The following is an 18,301-nucleotide window of genomic DNA, read 5'->3' as shown; positions in this document are numbered from 1 at the left end:
ATTGTGTGTATGGCTACTCATGCGCAGTGTGAAAGGAATGGACCAGCATATAAGGGCTATATGATATAGGCTATCATTTTCAATGGTTGGTTTTCTTTCGTGTGTTTTTTAATGATCCTACTCCATGGTGAAGTTTAAGGGCGGGCTATCCCGGAAGTTCTTTCACATTCTCTCTGGCTTGACTTTCATTTTCCATCTCGGCTCCTGTTTTGTCTCCGGGATGCTGAGCAGGCGGGCGGGGCCGTTTTCCCTTGCAGTACCCTGGCGTGGAGTGATGTAGCAGGACGCACGGGACAGAGCGGACACGGACACGAGCTGTGCACAAAACATCAGCACACGGTTTGTTTTTGACAGACTCCTTTGAAATCACTGCCAGTGCAATTTACAAGCGCAATGGATTCACCTCATCATCTAATCTAACGCCAGCGGCATTGGAGTCAACCGTGCAACCACATACACGGACATCTTGTTTCTCTCACGGCAGGATACCGGAGTGTTGAGAAATATTTCTGCCTCGTCTCTGCTCCGGTGCTCTTCTTCTGTTAGTGGAGCTGTGTGAGCCTCAGCATGGCGTGGCCCTGCATCAGCAGGGCGTGCTGCATGTCCCGCTTCTGGAACCAGCTGGACAAGGCTGACATTGCGGTGCCTTTGGTCTTCACCAAGTACACGGACGTCTCTGAGATGCAGCACATACAGCTGCAGCCTCCGCAGGCCCGGGTCACCATAGAAACGCAGCCGTCTCGCGCTGAGTCCAGCGCCAACACGGCACGCGCGCCGCGAAGGTGCGTCTCCGAAGAGCGCGTGTGTAGCTCGGTGATGCGCGAGGACTTTAAGCATTGGAGAGTGCGACCCGAACCCAGCTGTAAACCCAAGAACGAGTACCACGGACCTGAAACACCGTTCAACAGCGAAACCCAGTACCAGAAGGACTACAAGCCCTGGCCCATCCCAAAACGGTACGACCATCCCTGGATAAACAAACCTCCTCCAAACACCTCCGCAGGTGATGAGCGGGCACCGGAGAGGTCCAGGCACGTCAAACAGCAAGTGGCGGATGCTGATCCCGGAGTGGAGAAGAGCGCCATCGCTGACAAGGTGCAGGAGAAAGACCTGGTCCAGACGCAGGAGAGGAAAAAGCGGTCCAGTAAAGCAGCGGAGGGGGAGAAGAAAGTTGTCCTGAAGGTGGAGGGAGAGGGCAAAGGCAGGGCAGCGGCTGATGCTGTGAACAGACAGATCAAACAGGAGATTACAGGCGGGAGCTCATACAAGTGAGTTTACACTGCATGTCATTATATAGACTAACCAACCAGAGGGTTCAGAGGCTCTTCAGGCGTCCACTAACGGTCAGAGAGGTCAATATTGGTATCATGCAAATACTCTTAGTCATGGTGGACATTGGGAGAATGCTTAATTATTACATTAGAAGTTTTACACTCTATACTTACACACTTACTCATTCAAAAGTGTTTCCAAACTTTTGATTGGTTCTGTAAGTCAGTCTGTGCTCAGGAGAAAAACTTTATTATATGGAAATCCCACTCAAGCTTTGTCCGCATTTCTGGCCTCTTTCTACTGTAAAATGTGTTTTTGTACAGTACAGGATTGAATCGGGGGTGACTAATGTAACACTCAATCTATAGAAAAACAATTGAGGAGTCTGTTTTCTTAGAGCACACAGCTGGGAGGTACACTATGTGAAAACATTACAGCGCTATCAATCTTTTTCTTCACAGGAGTTAATTAAATGAAATGAAAAGCTTGAGGCGGAACTGTTGCCAAGCACTGTTGATGTTTAGGTCCACCAGGCTAATCTCTGTCCTATTATGCAATGTTCCCCAGGATGATGGAGACTGGTGGATGAATGAGCATCCAGTCACACACATCACAGTCACTATACACATGTGCACATGCCTCTTGGAGCCATGGATTATTGAAGGGGTAATAGAGTGCATTTATGTTTTATGAAGGCTGGTGGTTGGTTTATTGCTGCAGGGTTTTTAGTGGACTGGATTTTGGGATTTTTTTTTTAAGAGTTCAGTGTTTTATTTTTTATTATAACATTTATTTTGAAATATATAATTTGTAAAACAATTCATTTGATCCGCAGTGTTAAGTTTATTACATGTTGGCTCAGTGTTATCACAGATTGTACATTTGGAAGTATGGCTGAAGTGTGATTCGAGTGGCAGAGGTGCGTAGAGTTATTGTGAGATGGGTGAGTCTTTACAGTACAGCTGTTTGGTGCCTTTACTGCCACGCCTGTGTTGCTGAGCAGTCAGCAGGGGTGCAGCTCAGGGCACTACCCCTCCTACCCCTCCCCCCCTTCCCCCACCCCAACGGCATGAAATGGCAGCACCGTGACAAGCACAAACCCACTCAGCCTTCTGTTTTCCTCTGCCAGCGGAGACTCAAAGCAGGTCAGCTGTGGGTTAATACAGCAGATATATGCACACAGTAACAAGCACACTTATTTACATGAACGCACAACACATGCACTAAAAAAGAGAGTATGCTGTGACTTTCTTGATATCACTTCTGTATGACTCAGTAGTTGCATCAGTGCAGTTTTAACTCATTACATTCTCATGAACTTTTTGTCAACTTTCAAAAGCAATGACTGCACCCTCAGGACTGTACAATGTATTTCAAATGAATATTAATAATTTGCTATGTTTATATCATTGTATTGTGTTCCATTAATACTTTACATCAGACAAAACTCTTCACATGTATAAAAAAAACAAAAAAAAAACAAATGTCAATGACTTATTAGTTTTAACTACATTTTACTTGGACATCATCATACATCATTTTATATAATGTTATGATTTATATAAACATAATATATATATATACTGCAACAATGAGCATTTAATGTATCAGCAAATGATGCATCAGATATCTGAAAGTCAGTTACAGTATGTAGTGGTGCTTCAGTCAGTCCTGATGTCCTGACTAATAACCTTCAAACTGCAGAGAGGCACAAACATCTATCTGTCTTGGAGGAAATTGTTAAATAGACCATGAAGTAAATTTACCTTCACATAAACACAGAGAACTGCTTTCCCTTTGGCTGCTTTTTTTATTCTAGTCTGGGCTGTTTGAAGATTTTGGGTTCAGTCTAGGGTCCTCCTCTAGTTGCAGTTAGAGCTAGACTTATAAATCAGCTATAATATAACTCATTATAGATAAGTTGGTATCATAAAATAGGTAACAAAAATGCAGAAAAAATGGCAAATATGTGTTTGAGGTAGTTTAGGAACAGCAGGGACCATATGTTTATTTCTTCGTCACAGTTCAGTTCATTCATTTCCATTCTGTGAGTTGCTATGCTGGTGTCAAAGATGGTTTAGATGAAGAAGAAACATCACTATGTATCATTTTAGATGTTTTAAATAAGGACTGGACCGTGACCTTCTCCTGTTCAAAAAACGGGAAGCAGAGAGGTTGTATCTTTGTAAGTAAATGATCTACGTCATTGTGATAGCTTGGCAGTGATCCAGTGTAAATGACATACAGCTGGTGACCAGACAGAGTGGTCCGTATCTCCCATGTTTAAACTTATGTTATCTTAAAACCTCTGAACTGAGATTGTGCAGCAGCCTGTCCTGTCAGTCTGAGAAGCAAAGTGCAACTTAAACTGAAATGATGGTTGCATGCAGGTGATCATGCACTGATGTTACTCTGATGTTACTCTGATGGCAGTTTCTTATTCTATTTATAGCAATATGTGGTACATTTACATCTACTTTCATCTCTGTCACACACCTACTTCCAGACAGGAGCTGAATCAACCAATCAACTTCTTTGACGTGCAGATGCATTGTTGAGATTGAGTCACTATAGCAGCTGGTCGTTATTGTCTTAAATATAGCAGAAGTAGAAGCTGTTATCAGTCAATTTAACATCATTTTTTAATATCATGATTATATTTGAATTCTATTGAGGAAGGTCAAATATGCCACTAATGTAATATCTTCTTAATATCATAAATGAAGCTTTAATTGGTCAGTTTTTCTAGAGAACTCTAGTTTAAATAGGAATGTTTGGTTCTATTGCTTCTATATTATATCCTTTAATACCGTGTGTGTAATACAAAGCCTACAGGCCTGTTTTATTTATAGACAAGAATCACAATTTTCTCATTATTTTTCAAAGAAACTGCAATTTGATATGTTGCTCAAATTGCTGAGCCCTACTTTGATGCTACAAAATGTATATGTTTATGTAGAAAGAGAATATCGACTGGTATCAGATGTTTTAAACTCAAATGTATCAGCTTCAACAATCCTCCATCATTCAGGCTGTAGTTCCAGTAAAACTTAGCTTTTTCTTTTGTCTCATGTAATTACATTCAGTCTGAGCATGGACACTGTAGCAGGAACCAACTTTCAATTATGGAGCACATTCATTGTCTATTCAAAGTCAGCCCTCTATACCATTGTGCTGTTTTTCACTGTGCCAATTAAACATAAAGCTCCGTTCTTAGGAGGACACTTGCAATTTTTATAAACATTTATTTTTTTTCTGCAGAGAGCTTGCTGAACACAGAGGCTCTTTTCCTGCAGTGAACCTGGGAAATCATAAAGCCAACTATAATATTTTACTGCCAGCTATTGTTAACTATTTTTCTTCCAGCCTACAGTAAGCATCCTAGTCACAAACCCCCTTTAACCTTTATGCATCCAGCTTCCTGCTTTATATTTAAAATGCCATTTTTTGCATGAGAATAAGTCATGAGTGTGAGGCAGTAGCTGCTGGAGCCTTTGTTAATGTCTTCTTTTTGTTACCAGCACTGCTGTCAAAGAGCCCACTCTTCATCTTGTCAGTGTTTTTTGTTCCATTATGTGATGGGTGTCGTCCACTAGAATACTGACTGTGTGAAGATGAAAATGATGGAGATGGAGAGGAGGTTTCATCACAGACAGTATGGCAGATACTGTAGGTTGGTTGAGTTCAGAGAGGCTGAAGAAGCATGAATTTTTTATTATAATTTGTGTCACGTACCACAGCTCAACATTTTTCACGGCAGCGAAGTCTCAGAAGTGTCTTCTTTTTGATTTTCCTCTCTCATATTTTTCACCTGGAAAAAATAAAACCCTCTCTCTGCCATCAACTCAAAGTCAATGTATGTCACGTTTACAGATCGTGGCTTTTGTGGCACCAGAGAGTACACTGTAAAGAGGCCAGTGGATTCTGGTGGATTTAAAAATGATCCTCTTTGAGAGCCGGCAAAGCCTCATGTTTCTACTGACAAGCGGTGAATGCAGAAACACCCATTCTGCTTCAGCTCTGATATCAGACAGACAGGACAGAAGAAAAAAAAAACATCTCATATGTCCCAACTACAAAACTCATTTGCTGTAAAAGCACTTTGATATTTCTCCTCCCTAAAAATAAAACCAGAATGCTTTAGCTGTGTGAGGTTTCCACATATTGTTGCCAGAATGTAATCCTAAAATCTCAGCTGATATTCATTTGTTGCATCAAGTCACAGCTTTGCCAGCTAAAAGCTAACTGTCTTATATAACTCAACTAATCTGACTTCATCATATCTGATTACAGTTAATTCACATGGAAATATCTTCTGATTTGATTCTGGGTATGAATGAATTATGTAACATAGTGTAATCCAGTAAAACACAGAGCTGTAACTAAACACTGACCTCTGTTAATAACCTACACTCAGTGGAAAACTGGTACGGTTATTATAAAGTGCCCAACAAAAATGCTCAACTACACAATTTTGACACAGTTTGTAGGCTATAGTATGTTTGATGATTGTTGTTTGTATGCATATTTGCACAGCTTGTCAAAATATGCATGGGAGCCATCCAATGAAAACCAATTTTAAAAATCCCCTGTAATACTATAATGTTACACAGTTTCCTTTGAGACACTGAGAGATAGAGATGAGGCCAAGTGATCCCAAAAGGAAAAGGAGGGAGGGAGGATTGACCAGCAGCCAGGCTCTACACACCCGCTGACACACAACACTGTTAGGAAGTAAAGCTGCGGTGCCGGGTTGATTCCCTGGAATACTCAGAGAGAAGCCGGCCGGATCCTTTATCTCTGGTGCCAGCACTGGTGTAGAATTAGACTCTGAATCGCTGTGGTCACTATTAGTGATGACTGCACAGAAGTTAGTCTCAGCAGTGTCAGAGCACGAGTGTATTTATAGCTTACACAGAGTCACATACAAAAGCGAAATGACTTGTTATGCTGCACCCATATGCGGACATTAAAGTTGCAACCAACTATTATTGTCCTGATTCTAATAATATTATAACAATTGATGAAAATTGTGAAGAATTACCCTTTAACAATTTCACATAGCATCCTCAAATTGCTTATTTTGTCTGACAGAAATAGTCCAGAATACTCACTTTAGAATACTTTTTAAGTCTTCCACAGAGGGAATCCTTTACTGAAATGAATTTGATTTAATTTTTACCCTCTACTCCATGTTGTGACCTGTCATCATGCTTTTATTTGCGATTATGCATCAGGACGACTTAAGCGTCTCCACACAGTTTGATTCCACAGGGCAGAAATTTGCAGAGATTTGTTTTTATTCTTTTCTCTCAGGGCTCCCTGTTGGTGAGCGGTCCAGATTGTGCCACGTTAGAGCAGGGATATATTCAGCTCAGCGGTGCTGTACCCTGGCGCCGTTCCACCCCTGTCAGTGCCAGTGTTTGGTCGTAGTGACGAGGCCTTTCTCTGCACATCTCTTCTACCACAGCGGGTCAACAGGGTCGTTCAAAACAGCTTTACAGCATACAGCAAGATGTATCAGGCGGTATGATATGCATAGCCTGAGACTCAGTGACTCATAGAACTGAACATCTTCTAATATAATAACACAGGAGATGATGCTGAAATAGGAAATAGTCATAGGTTACTTAAAAAGTGGGTGTTAAGACATACTGTACTAATTGATTTTTTTTTGTGAATTCTTAAAGTTGTTTTCTAATTAATAATATTGTAATATATCATATCTCAGGTATTTTAACAGACATTTAATATACATTAGTTAGTTGTTTATACATTTAAATACACAGGACAGGAGCAGGTGACTGTACTGTAGTTGCAGGTTGCGGTTTGCTATCTGATGCTGCAGTGCTTTTTCTGGAGCATGAAGCTGCCATTTATCAAATGACAGTTTTGTTACTAGCTGGCAGCACTTGATAAGTGGGTTTGAATCATCAACTGTAAAGAATTTATATACTGTGCTGTATATTATTTATATACAGCCAATGGCCTGAACGCTGCACTGTTTAAAATTGTATCATCACTGATGTTCATTTATTCAGTCTTCAGCTATGCAACAATCTCAGAGGACTGGTGGTTTCCATTTTAAACTGCAAGTGAGACAAGGTGTGCAAGGTGCCAGTTTTTCATGTACACCTCCATGTTATAATGCAGTCCAGTACAGTAGTTCTCTAATGCATGAACTGTTTCATATTGAGATGAGTTTTTAGCTTGGTTTCTCCATACATACACGGGCAGAGCAGAGTTATTAGAATCACCTTTCACCTCTGAGACACACTCCCAACTAAATTCAAACATTGGAAGTATTGTGATAATTGTACAGAATAGTCAATTTTCTGGATTTCATTGCAATGTATAGTGGTAACTAATAAACTGGCAAGTACATGTAGGAAAATCAAACACTAGTCAACACATACATGAGATGTTAAAAAAGGGTTCCCTTGCACACTTTAGCCATTTAGTTTATCACTGATGGGACTGTCAATAGTGTTGGTACTTAGTCATAAACCAAAGCCTTGCTCAAATAAAACCTGATGATGTCACTTGATAAGAAGTTAAGAATCATAAAAAGTTTTTACGATTCAAACTCTGGAGAGATTCAATCGTCAAAAGTTTCGACCAACAAACCAACTTTGTCATTCATAAAAATAATATCAGTGCTCATAAGTCCTAATATCAGCTAGTGCTTTAGTCTCAATGAATGGTTAGTTTCAGTGATACAAGAAGTGTTGCATCTAGCTTTAACTGTGTCCTGAGGCACTGACATGATGTTTCCAGAGCTGAAGGGAACAGCCTCATGTGAACCTCACACTGTTATGTTTTCACGCTCATGATATGTACAGTAGCTAGATGAAGCTCTGTGACATGACGGCCACTGAATTGAACCGAGAAAGCTTTCCCAACAATTATTTTTTAAACTAGTACCAAGTACACACTGACCTCCGAGACACAGGCGTTATTGTTAACAAGTCATAAGTCCATGAATAGCAGCTATGTTACTGTACAGAGCGGTGTTTCACACTGTGAACCTTGTCAGCACTCACAATCTGTCCCTTTCTCTCCTCTGTCTTTCTCTCACACCCTGTAAGGCTCATGTGAGTGCTTTATACACTTGGCCTTGGACATTGTTGTATAACCTGTCTTTGCATTGTGGCTTCTTGGCCCAGTCAAGCATTGAAAGTGGACTTCAGTCCTGTTACGTAATCACTCTCTGTATGTGATTTCCACCTCTCTCTCTTTCTCTCTCTCTCTCTCTCTCTCTCTCTCTCTCTCTCTCTCTCTCTCTCTCTCTCTCTCTCTCTCTCTCTCTCACTCTCTCTCTCACACACACACACACACACACACACATATTCACACACTGGAGGGATTTCTCTATTCAGCAGCCTCGTCGCTGTCACCAGACTTTATGATGTAAACACTTTGCTTTTCACATTATGTTAAGATGACATTTCACGCCTCTGTCTTGTTTAATACATGAACAGCTTGCATTTTAGCGCTTGAAAGCTAATTTAAGATGAGATTAATGGGGACTAATTATATTGTTAAAAAGATAGAATGGAAAAAGTTGTGTGGATATTTAATGACTAACTTGTAAATGTCAGGCGTCTTTATTGATATTCTGTTGATGCACAAATGGAAATAGTTGAACAACTTCGGCAACTCTTTAATCACTGGTTTATTCACCAGTATTACCAACACAGCTACTAATTAAGTACATTATTATAAACCACTTAAAAAAAGGGTTAATCCAGCTCTGTGATTCACTTGTCACACCGTTTGTTGTTGCTCATCCTTCCACTTCCACGTGCTATCCCATGATGCCCCACCACAAGAACATTAGAGGTCAGCTCCTTCACTGTGATCCAAAGTCAGATAACGACACTTTTATTACCTCTCCTCCTCAATAAAACACATTAGAAGATGTTTCTAAAATCACACACAACACATTAAACAGGATCACATAGTCTCCAAGGCTGTTTTCCATTGTTGCTGTTTATTGATTTTATGTCTTCGCGTACAGTATGAATCGGGCTTACAAATTGTTCTAATGAGGCTCCAGTGCAGCAGCTTAGCCTTGTCCGCTCCTCTGCCTGCACTTAATGGTGTTGCTTAATATAGTACTTTTCTTTACATACTCAAGGAAGGGAAAGGATGGCGTCTCACTGAGCCTTATAGCTGAATTGTGTTGTGTTGGAGGGGGGTTGGAGAGCTTTACAGTATGTGTTTGTGATGGCACTGGAGCCTCTGGGGATGAATGATAGGTGTCAGCTGACTGGCCTGAACCAGCAAGCAGCCTGTTTTTCCTTTCTAATTAGCAGCAGCATCACAGCTATATCCTATTACAGGAGAAGCAAAACACCATCAAAACCATTTTAAATATTTTTTCAAAGGAGAACACAGAGGCTAAATTCTGGGATGTGCATGGGTGTACTTATATTGCCTTCTCTTCATTATTTAATTACAGTTTCGTATTATGTTGAGACTAATTAGCGAAGTGAAGAAAGAACAAGTGAGCAGAAATTAATATGTGGTGGCATCCTGTCATTTCCCATTTTTTCATTCTCTGTAGAAGTGAACATTGGCTGAAATTACAGCCAGACCACATGGATCTGTTTTGTTCATTCAAAAATGTGCTTATTATTATGTAGACTTATTCAGATTTTATATTCAGATATTATTCATTTTATTTATTTTTTTTCCCATTTTTTCTTTATGTAACCTGGTAAAAGAGAGACCAGGCCAAGAGGACAGTATTAAAAAAATGTAAACTCTTATATTAGTTTTCTGAGCAACTAACCCCACAGTACACACATTATACTAACATTTGAAGCAAAGGCACATTTCAGCTCTTTATCTGTTTTAACTATAATTAATATTTATAGTCCAAAGTCTCTTCTGTAAGGAGAATTTGAGGATTTCTATGAGCAGAATCTGTGTTTTCTTCTTTTATAACACACAGTAATACTAAAATGAAAAGCCAATCAATTAACATGATTAACTTTTTTTGATAATCAATGAATCATTTAGATCACTTTCAAGTAGAAACTGGTTACAGCTTCTCATTTGTGATGATTTGCTGCTCTTCTTTGTCTTATGTGATAATAAATGTAATATATTTAATCTTAGAGGAGATTGTGAGTATATATAAAATGATTAATGGATTCATTGTATTATTAGTTGCATCTCTAATATCACTGATACAAAATAAAATCACAGTTTCTGTATGGGTAACATATGGTAGTTTGTTGCAAATGGATGGGTGAGTAATGCTGTGGGAAAACAGTGCACTGCAGAGAAAAAAAAGGGTGTAAAGGAAAGCGAGATAGAGTGATGCAGTACATTATATATTAAAGCAAATGACTTTAATATGCACCTGGTATCAAACTGTTGTCCTCTGTGGTTCAGTTTACCTGTAGGCCTTTTTAAATGTGAGGAGACTGATACAGAACAGATGCAGCAGGCAGGCTTCTGTGTGAATGACATACTGCTGACCTTCTTCAGAAGTGCTGTGTGAGGACTACAGACTGTGGTGCAGACCTCCTCCCTCCGACAGTACCTCTCTGATATACTCTGCTCTACAGTACTAATGCACCACTCACTCACTTCTTTTCTCTGGCCAGGGATTATCACGTCTGTGTCATACCGCCTGCTTTCATCAGACAGCCAACAAGGAGATATAGCAGTATACACACATCAAAGACAATGTACACACCCAAAGTAAATGCTGATTTGCATATGGATAATTATAGCAGAGATATCAGCCACAAAACAAGTGGGAAAACAAGAATAGTATGTACTTATATATAAATCATTGCAAAGGAGACATACTGTGGCTGCAAAATATAAAGGAACATTTTGGGGGAAAATAATGTTATTCACTTTTTGCAGAGAGTTAGATAAGAAGATACCTTGAAGACTGGTGATACTAGTATAAATCTAGAAGAAAATTGACAGAAGAGTGTTACCCAGATCATCTCCCTCACATGTGCACTGTCATGATGACTTTCAATCTGTATTCATGGGTGTTAGAGCTGACTTTTCTTCTTTCCACCACAGTACTGAATTCAAGGCTTACAGAGATGTGAAGCCGGCAAAGATGATCCGGGCCAAGTCCCAGTACCTGCCACCGGATGGGAAAACCAGTCTAGAGACCAGCTACAGCGCTACCTTCAAGGGGCAAGCTCCTCTGCAGCCGTCTGACAACAAGGCCATGGAGAGGAGGAGGATACGCAGTTTGTACAGCGAGCCTTACATAGACCCTTCCAAACAGGTGAGAACAAGCTATTCTATCTGTGTAGTATGCTTTAAAAATGAATTCAGGGAAGGGGGGGGGGGTTCACTCATGTGTGTGCTTATAGCCATAACTCAGGCATTTGGGTTCAGGAGTCTCATTTCCGCTGTCCGACATCCTTAGGTTGACAGGTATAGTGCCCCTCGCTCTAAACCCAAAAAGGCTGGAGCCACAGCGGCAGGCCAGGGCAAACCAGGGAAGAAAGCCAAAGATAAGCAGAGCGCCGGGCAGAGGGGCTCCAAGAAGACCACCTCGGAGAACCAGAGCGAGAACCGGCCGGCGGTGGGGGACAAGGAGAAAAGTAAAGAGATGAACAACAAACTGGCTGAAGCAAAAGAGTAAAAATCATTTAGCACTACTTCTTCTTTTATTTCTTTTAATTTTTTTTTTTTCGGGGTGGGAGGGGGACAAACACAGAGGCTGCAAAATTAATTACAGGTTCTCATCTTTACCTCTTCAGTTTCCCTCCTCTCTTGTCTCTGTGTCCTCTTCTATAGTCTCTCTCACCTCCTTCTTTCATCTTTTGCTCGATCCCTCTCTATCCACTCATTCTTCTTCTCCTCCATCTTTCACTACCTCTTGGCTACGTTTGTACCACAACAATAGAAATAAAGATGTCGGGGTTTAGACATGACATGTCATTGCTCCTCGCGCCTCACGCTATGCTAGATTGCTATAGTAACGAGTGGGCATGAGCATCCTCTTCCCATTTGATGCCACCCACCATCCCCACTCTGCTCGTCTCCATCTCCAGGTTGCCATGGCTACTGGCTGCCTGGCTAGCCAATGGATGGCTCTTGTTGCATGGGCCCAACCAGAAGCAATTCTGTATGGTTGGCTTTGATCAACTGAGCAGATTGCTTTGAGTTTATCAAGGATTTTTTTTCTCCTTCTTCCTTTTGGGTTTTTTTTTTTGAAGACAAGATAATCAAATTGGCACTTTGGAAACGGTTACTGCACTCGCTAAATTTACAGCAAAAGATCTGAACATCTGAAAATCTTTGATAAATGTCTTGCTTGGTTAGTCATGAATGTCTGATCCACGGCTTGTTCTTTTTACCTGCTCTGCCATTTTTGCTACTGTTTCTCTGTTCATGGTGGAGCTCACAGGGCTCCAAGTCTGTTGAGCAATATCACAACGCTTTATTAAATGTCACTTTGTAATACGATGTCTCAGTTTTAACTAAACTCTGTTGTAAAATGGTTCTTAATTCATCATGTTAAAAAAAAAAAAGCACCCAGGTGTCACATTCATCATTTCATCATTTCATGTTAAACTCATTCATTTTCCCATATTTGATTTCTCTCAAGGATATTTTGTAACACCCCAATTTGTTGCCAACGAGCCATCTGGGTCACACTAAACTGATTATGCATATAACACCAGTGTTTTGCATAGCAGATGAGTATTCCTTCTGAATTAGATAATGCTTCTGTGCGGTCTAGATGCCATTTAATATTAGAGTCATTTCACAGAATCAGAAAGTGAAGAGTTGGGTCATCTGCCAAGCACACAGCATGCAGAGCTGTTAATCTCAACTACCATAACTCTGTGTAAACACAACCAACGCAGCCTTTATGAACAACACTGATCTCTGTGCAAAGCTTCACAGCCGTTACGCAATTGGAGTTCGCATGTGCTCAAACACACGCACACACACACACACACACCTCCTTTTGGCTTTTTTTGTAATTGCTCCGCCGAGGGGGGACCATAACCAATGTGATTAGACTGTCATGGGACGATAGCTAACAGCTGATACTGCTGCTTAATAGCACTTTTCATCACCTTTAAAGAGGGATGAAGCACAGATTCATGTTGCAAACATATGAATGATTCACTGCCGTTTGCTCACAAGTATCAAAAGTTTTGAAGTTGAGAAAAAGTTACTTTCTCATTTTCTTTATAATAATAATAAGCTACACTATATCTGCCAATACCTCTCTTACTCTAATATGCCACAATAAGTGGTGTGTAACTGCTTCTCTATTCAGCGCTCTCTGCACTTGTTTGGCTCAAATGTCCAGGTCGGATTAGGTTTGTATGACAGTATGTTGGTTTGAGAAGTTTATTTGAAATAATGCTGATTGAACACCGGATTTACTTTTGCTTCGTCTGGCCAAGTTCAACATGGTGGTGCTGTGTTTGTGTGTCTAGCAAAGCAAATCAAGCTGTACTTCTGGTTTCATCCAAATTTCCTCAGTGAGATGTGTTGAAGAGAAAGGGAACATGAAGTAAGTTGTATTGTTACTGTTTACCTGTTCAAACTAACTATACCCTCCCTTGTATATATAGCTTATATTTGTCTATATATATATAATAGCAGGGCTTCACGTTGGCTGAGTCCTAGGCTGAGCCCTAGAGCATCAGGCTGATTTCTTAGCATATATATATATAGAGGCACCATTTTTTTACAGGCCTTTGTTTGTGGATTAGAAGAGCACTGTGCAGTCTTGTCATGGGTCAACCCATCATTGTGCTCCACCCACACACACTTCACTCTTCTCATTAGTTCTGCTGCTCAGTATCCTTCCCTCCATCCTACCATTCTGACTGGACAGCGGTGTGTCTCTACTCTCTGTGGCAACCATCAGCACCATCATGTCTACCCAAGCTGTGCACGTGCACCATCAGGGAACGGGCCCGACTCGTTAGCATTTTGCAGCCTTTGGTTGTTGGGATGCTTTGTCATGTAACACAAGGGAGGGGGGGGCTTGTAGGGGGCAGTAAATGTAAACAGTGCTTAGCACGCCACACACCCGGTGCTATCTTTGTGATTATTAGGCAAATAAGGATAGAAAGTATGGTGAAGAAAATTATGTCTTTGGGGAGAAAAAAACAAAAAGTTGATTGACTGTGACGTGCTTGTGTTTCTATCTGCTTGCTCATATTTAATGAAACATTACAAATAAATGCAAAAAAAAGCAGAAAAATCAATGTCTTCTGGATTCTTTTTTGTTTAAGAAGAATGGTGAACGACTGATCAGTGGTTGCAGGTATCTGTCAGCGTTTCTCCTGTCCAGTCTTTGTCTTTTCTTAAATAACTCCACATGGAAGAGAATTTTTGCTCTCACAACTTCTTTCTATGCTTATCCTGAGATTGCGCCGCATTCTGGCATGAGCTCTGACATCCTTTCCAGGCCCTGCATGTCGCCCTCACATGAGAACTGAAGAATATATTATTTGTGCATCATGTTTCTAATATATTCATCCGACTTATAGAGCAACATGCATGTCAAAGGGTGTCCAGAAACTTACCCCAGCATTAAAAAAATGTCATGTGCTTCTTAGGCCTCTTACAAGTTATTATACAAATGATTTTCCTTTACGCTTAAAAAAAAAAAAAAAGAACAATCTCACATGTGTGATATTACATTTGCTGACATCACATTGTTCTTTCTCATATCTAATCTTTGTTAGAGTATTTTGAGGATGTCACATTTGGATGATGCTGTGTCCAATTTGTTGTGTGCTAATGAGTGACATTCTGATTCATTTGAAGGGTTGTGCTAAAACAGTACCACTACATACAACTCTGCCAGCCAATCCGAGATATTGGCTGGGTGCAGACTCTAAAGCAACATCTGTGGGGCTGTGCACTACCCAATCCCAGGTAACCGCAAGAGCAACTTAAAAAGAAACTGACCATGAGCCACAAATGCAACTCATTCCCATTCATACATGCTCATGGAGTTATGATTTACTTTTCTTTTCTATTACAGTGGCACAGTTTTTTTTTTTTCTGGTGGTCCACCACTCGTCAGGTCATAGCCTGTGTATTTCTCTTCCATATGGACACATAGAGTAGCGGGTGAATCGGGCTGTCTGACGGCCTTCTGTAACATCCTACATGTAATGTTCCTTGAAGTCTCTTTTCTTAAAGGAGGCCTCAGGTTTAGTCCAGTCATCTCCAACCATCTTTGACCCTCTGTCAATGCATAATGCACCCACTTTTCATGGTTTTAAACAAACTGCATGATTGCATTAACAAATAAATATCCACTCTGGTGGGAATGTAGAGGTCACGTCTACACTCATTTATGAGACAGGTTACTCATACCCACGCAATCACATGCAATACTATTTGATAGAGTTGCATCTCAGTCAGTGGATAAACCTTTCATACTGTGTTTACATTATAATGATCACATTTTTTCATTCAAAATGTGTTTCTGAAAGCATGCTGCCACTGTTTTCTGTTGGACCTGCAATCTGATTTCATGTCTAATAATGTGATCTAGACTTTTGCATGATACCCAAAAATGTCTGTTGAGTGTTAGTTTGGATATACAGTAAGATGAATTCAACCGGGGGGGGGTAAGTATGAATGTAATGAGGGAAGAGGCTCTGCTTTGGAAAGAGACAGTTCAAAGGAAATTGTAAGTGCATGTTAATGATTTTCACTCCTATTTTCACTGCTAATTAATCTCCATTCAGACGTGATTTGGAATAGAGATTGTAGCACATCGTATCGTGTAGCTTTCCTTCACCGAACACCCCGAGACCCTCATTGCACTATTGGCATCCTGTAATTTATCACGTCACTGTGACTAATGGATGGGTCAAAGTATCGATTCCAGCCAATGGCCTGTATTGGGATTGCAAAGCTGTCCAGTGCATTATTAGAAATAGACTAAAATATGTGTTTTTACATGGATTTTAAAATAATAGCTTTCAAACTTACATATTTCATGATTTACTTTATTCTATAGATTGTTCCTGAGGGAGGTTTTTGTCATATTTGTGACAAGACAAAACAGGCAAAGAAGGCTCTAGTCATGCTCTAGCTTGACTTTTCCTCCCTCAAACAGAAGCCTGATATTCTCCTCTGAAATGAGCGGTCACAGGGTGCTCAGCTGGACTCAACCCAATGACTTATTGTTGAGAGAAATGCCTCATCGTGTGTCTCTTTCTTGTCTCTTTCTTCTTCTGGTATCTTAACCATATGCTGCCTCCTAGAGATGCTAATGACGAGGTTCTCCGACCCAGTCATCATCATTCCCCGGGTGCTTCTGGAGGAGAACCACAGCCACCGATGGACATGCCCGAACCTCGGAGGAGCGGCGGAGTCGTACGCTTTGCTCTAGATATGAACCAGACTGAGTAGTTCTGCTTGTGTGTGGACGGAGGCAGCTACACCTTATACAGAGACTGCTGCTCTGTACTGTAAATATCTAGTATTTGCAACTGAGTTGGATTAGAAAAAGGAGGTTATTTCCCCACCACAAAAACCAAAAAAACTTTCCGCTTACATGCATGTTTGAAACAGCTTTTGGCTCAAAGGTCACAGCTGTTTGACCCATGGCATTATCACAAAGGTGCTACATCATTTTCTGGTTTCATGCAATTTTATTTTAAATTAATATGTCAATATTATTAGAAATACCACACCATCAAGTGCTTATATAACAAATACCTAAACAACTGTACTGTACATTGATCAGTTTTAGTGTAAATAAATAAGCATTACTTGCAGATTGCCATACTGTATTGTAGTTTTTGTTGTATGGTTAGTCATTTTTCAGATAGAGGGTCTGAAGTGAGGAAGAGTTCAGCATGTAGCATAGACACAGGACCCCTATATTTAGATGCAATGTGACACCATGATGCATGACAAAGGGGGAACTACAGTATGGTTAGAATAATAGAAAGTGGCAGGGTGTTGAAAATGTTCAGGAATAGTTTTCGACAGCTTACTTTGAAAAATTCAAACATTTTTCTACAAAAAACTCTTTTTTCTTTTTTTTCATTTAACAAAATAAGCTAAAGTTTTCAGATGCCCCCTCCTGTCAAATGTGACTTGCTTATAGTTCCTCCAGAGTGATGTATGTACAGAGTTTGACACAATAAGGCTGTTTCCAGATTTCTCTGCTGAAGAAAGGAAGTTTCTCTGTGCTCATCTTCAATCTGACTTTGACAGGTGGATGTACAAGCAGACTTTTGTGACACAACTAGTCTGAAAGCCGATCTGGTCCAGTATGCAGCATGCACAAGAGAGCACAAACATTGAGAATGAACTTTAACTTTTGAGATTAAAAATAATCAAATATTTATTGAAAGAGCAGATGGAATGTTAAAAATTGTTGTCTTGGTGTTTGAGCTTTTTGTGGGAAAACTATATTAGACAGAAATATTTAATTGTCAAAGCAGAGTATTTTATATATATATATATCATAAAATATGTCTAAATGGATATTTAATGTTGCCTATACACAAACTGCCAAAATAAAATGGTCTGAAATTGGCAGTATTATGATTGAAATGAAATAAAAAAAGAACTATTTGATCAAAGAACAAATGAACAAGATGCTGACCTGACATTCAGTGCCAGCTTGCAGTACTGTGCTGCTGTGCTATGGACATATTTCTGTCAGTACCAAAGAGTGTATTGAGGTTTCATACCCAGCCCTCTCAAGTTTGATCCAAAACACTGCTCTGAAACTAGTCAGGAACTAGAGCTGGTCCACTGTCGAACAACCCTGTTTATTCAACCATACGTATCCCTGCTGGACGAAAAAACTAGGACTGAACCCGTTACTGTGCACTCCTGTCTGATGTCCAAGCCAACAACAAAAAGGAACGAGCGATGGACTGCCTACTTTCCTTAAAAAGCACAAGCAGCATTTGTGGAAATGATTTCTAGCAGGGTTTTTTGGGTGCCTCATTAAGGCATGTACTGATATTTCATTTATGGCTTACAGTACGGTGTGTAAGGGAAAGAGAGATTAAGAAACAGA

General features: G+C 40.2%; 1 protein-coding gene across 1 annotated transcript; it reads left to right on the top strand.

Annotated features, from left to right (window-relative positions):
- The first annotated feature begins 567 nt into the window (after positions 1 to 567).
- map6a (microtubule-associated protein 6a) lies at positions 568 to 16,671 on the top strand. The gene is made up of 5 exons (XM_053331745.1): positions 568 to 1,268; positions 11,329 to 11,542; positions 11,687 to 11,901; positions 15,067 to 15,177; positions 16,524 to 16,671. The coding sequence occupies exons 1-5, from the start codon at positions 568 to 570 to the stop codon at positions 16,669 to 16,671; spliced, it is 1,389 nt and encodes a 462-aa protein (XP_053187720.1).
- The last annotated feature ends 1,630 nt before the right edge of the window (positions 16,672 to 18,301 follow it).

Source organism: Scomber japonicus, chromosome 13, assembly GCF_027409825.1.
Source record: "Scomber japonicus isolate fScoJap1 chromosome 13, fScoJap1.pri, whole genome shotgun sequence".
Lineage (NCBI taxonomy): Eukaryota > Metazoa > Chordata > Actinopteri > Scombriformes > Scombridae > Scomber > Scomber japonicus.
This window is presented reverse-complemented; position numbering and strand designations above follow the sequence as displayed.

What these genes read in the sequence shown, in the direction of transcription:
- map6a (XM_053331745.1), top strand. Translation starts at nt 568, where the DNA reads ATGGCGTGGCCCTGCATCAGCAGGGCGTGCTGCATGTCCCGCTTCTGG. An exon ending in ACAGGCGGGAGCTCATACAA is followed by an intron (nt 1,269 to 11,328) that starts GTGAGTTTACAC and finishes TTTCCACCACAG; the next exon opens with TACTGAATTCAAGGCTTACA. An exon ending in AAACTGGCTGAAGCAAAAGA is followed by an intron (nt 11,902 to 15,066) that starts GTAAAAATCATT and finishes ATTCATTTGAAG; the next exon opens with GGTTGTGCTAAAACAGTACC.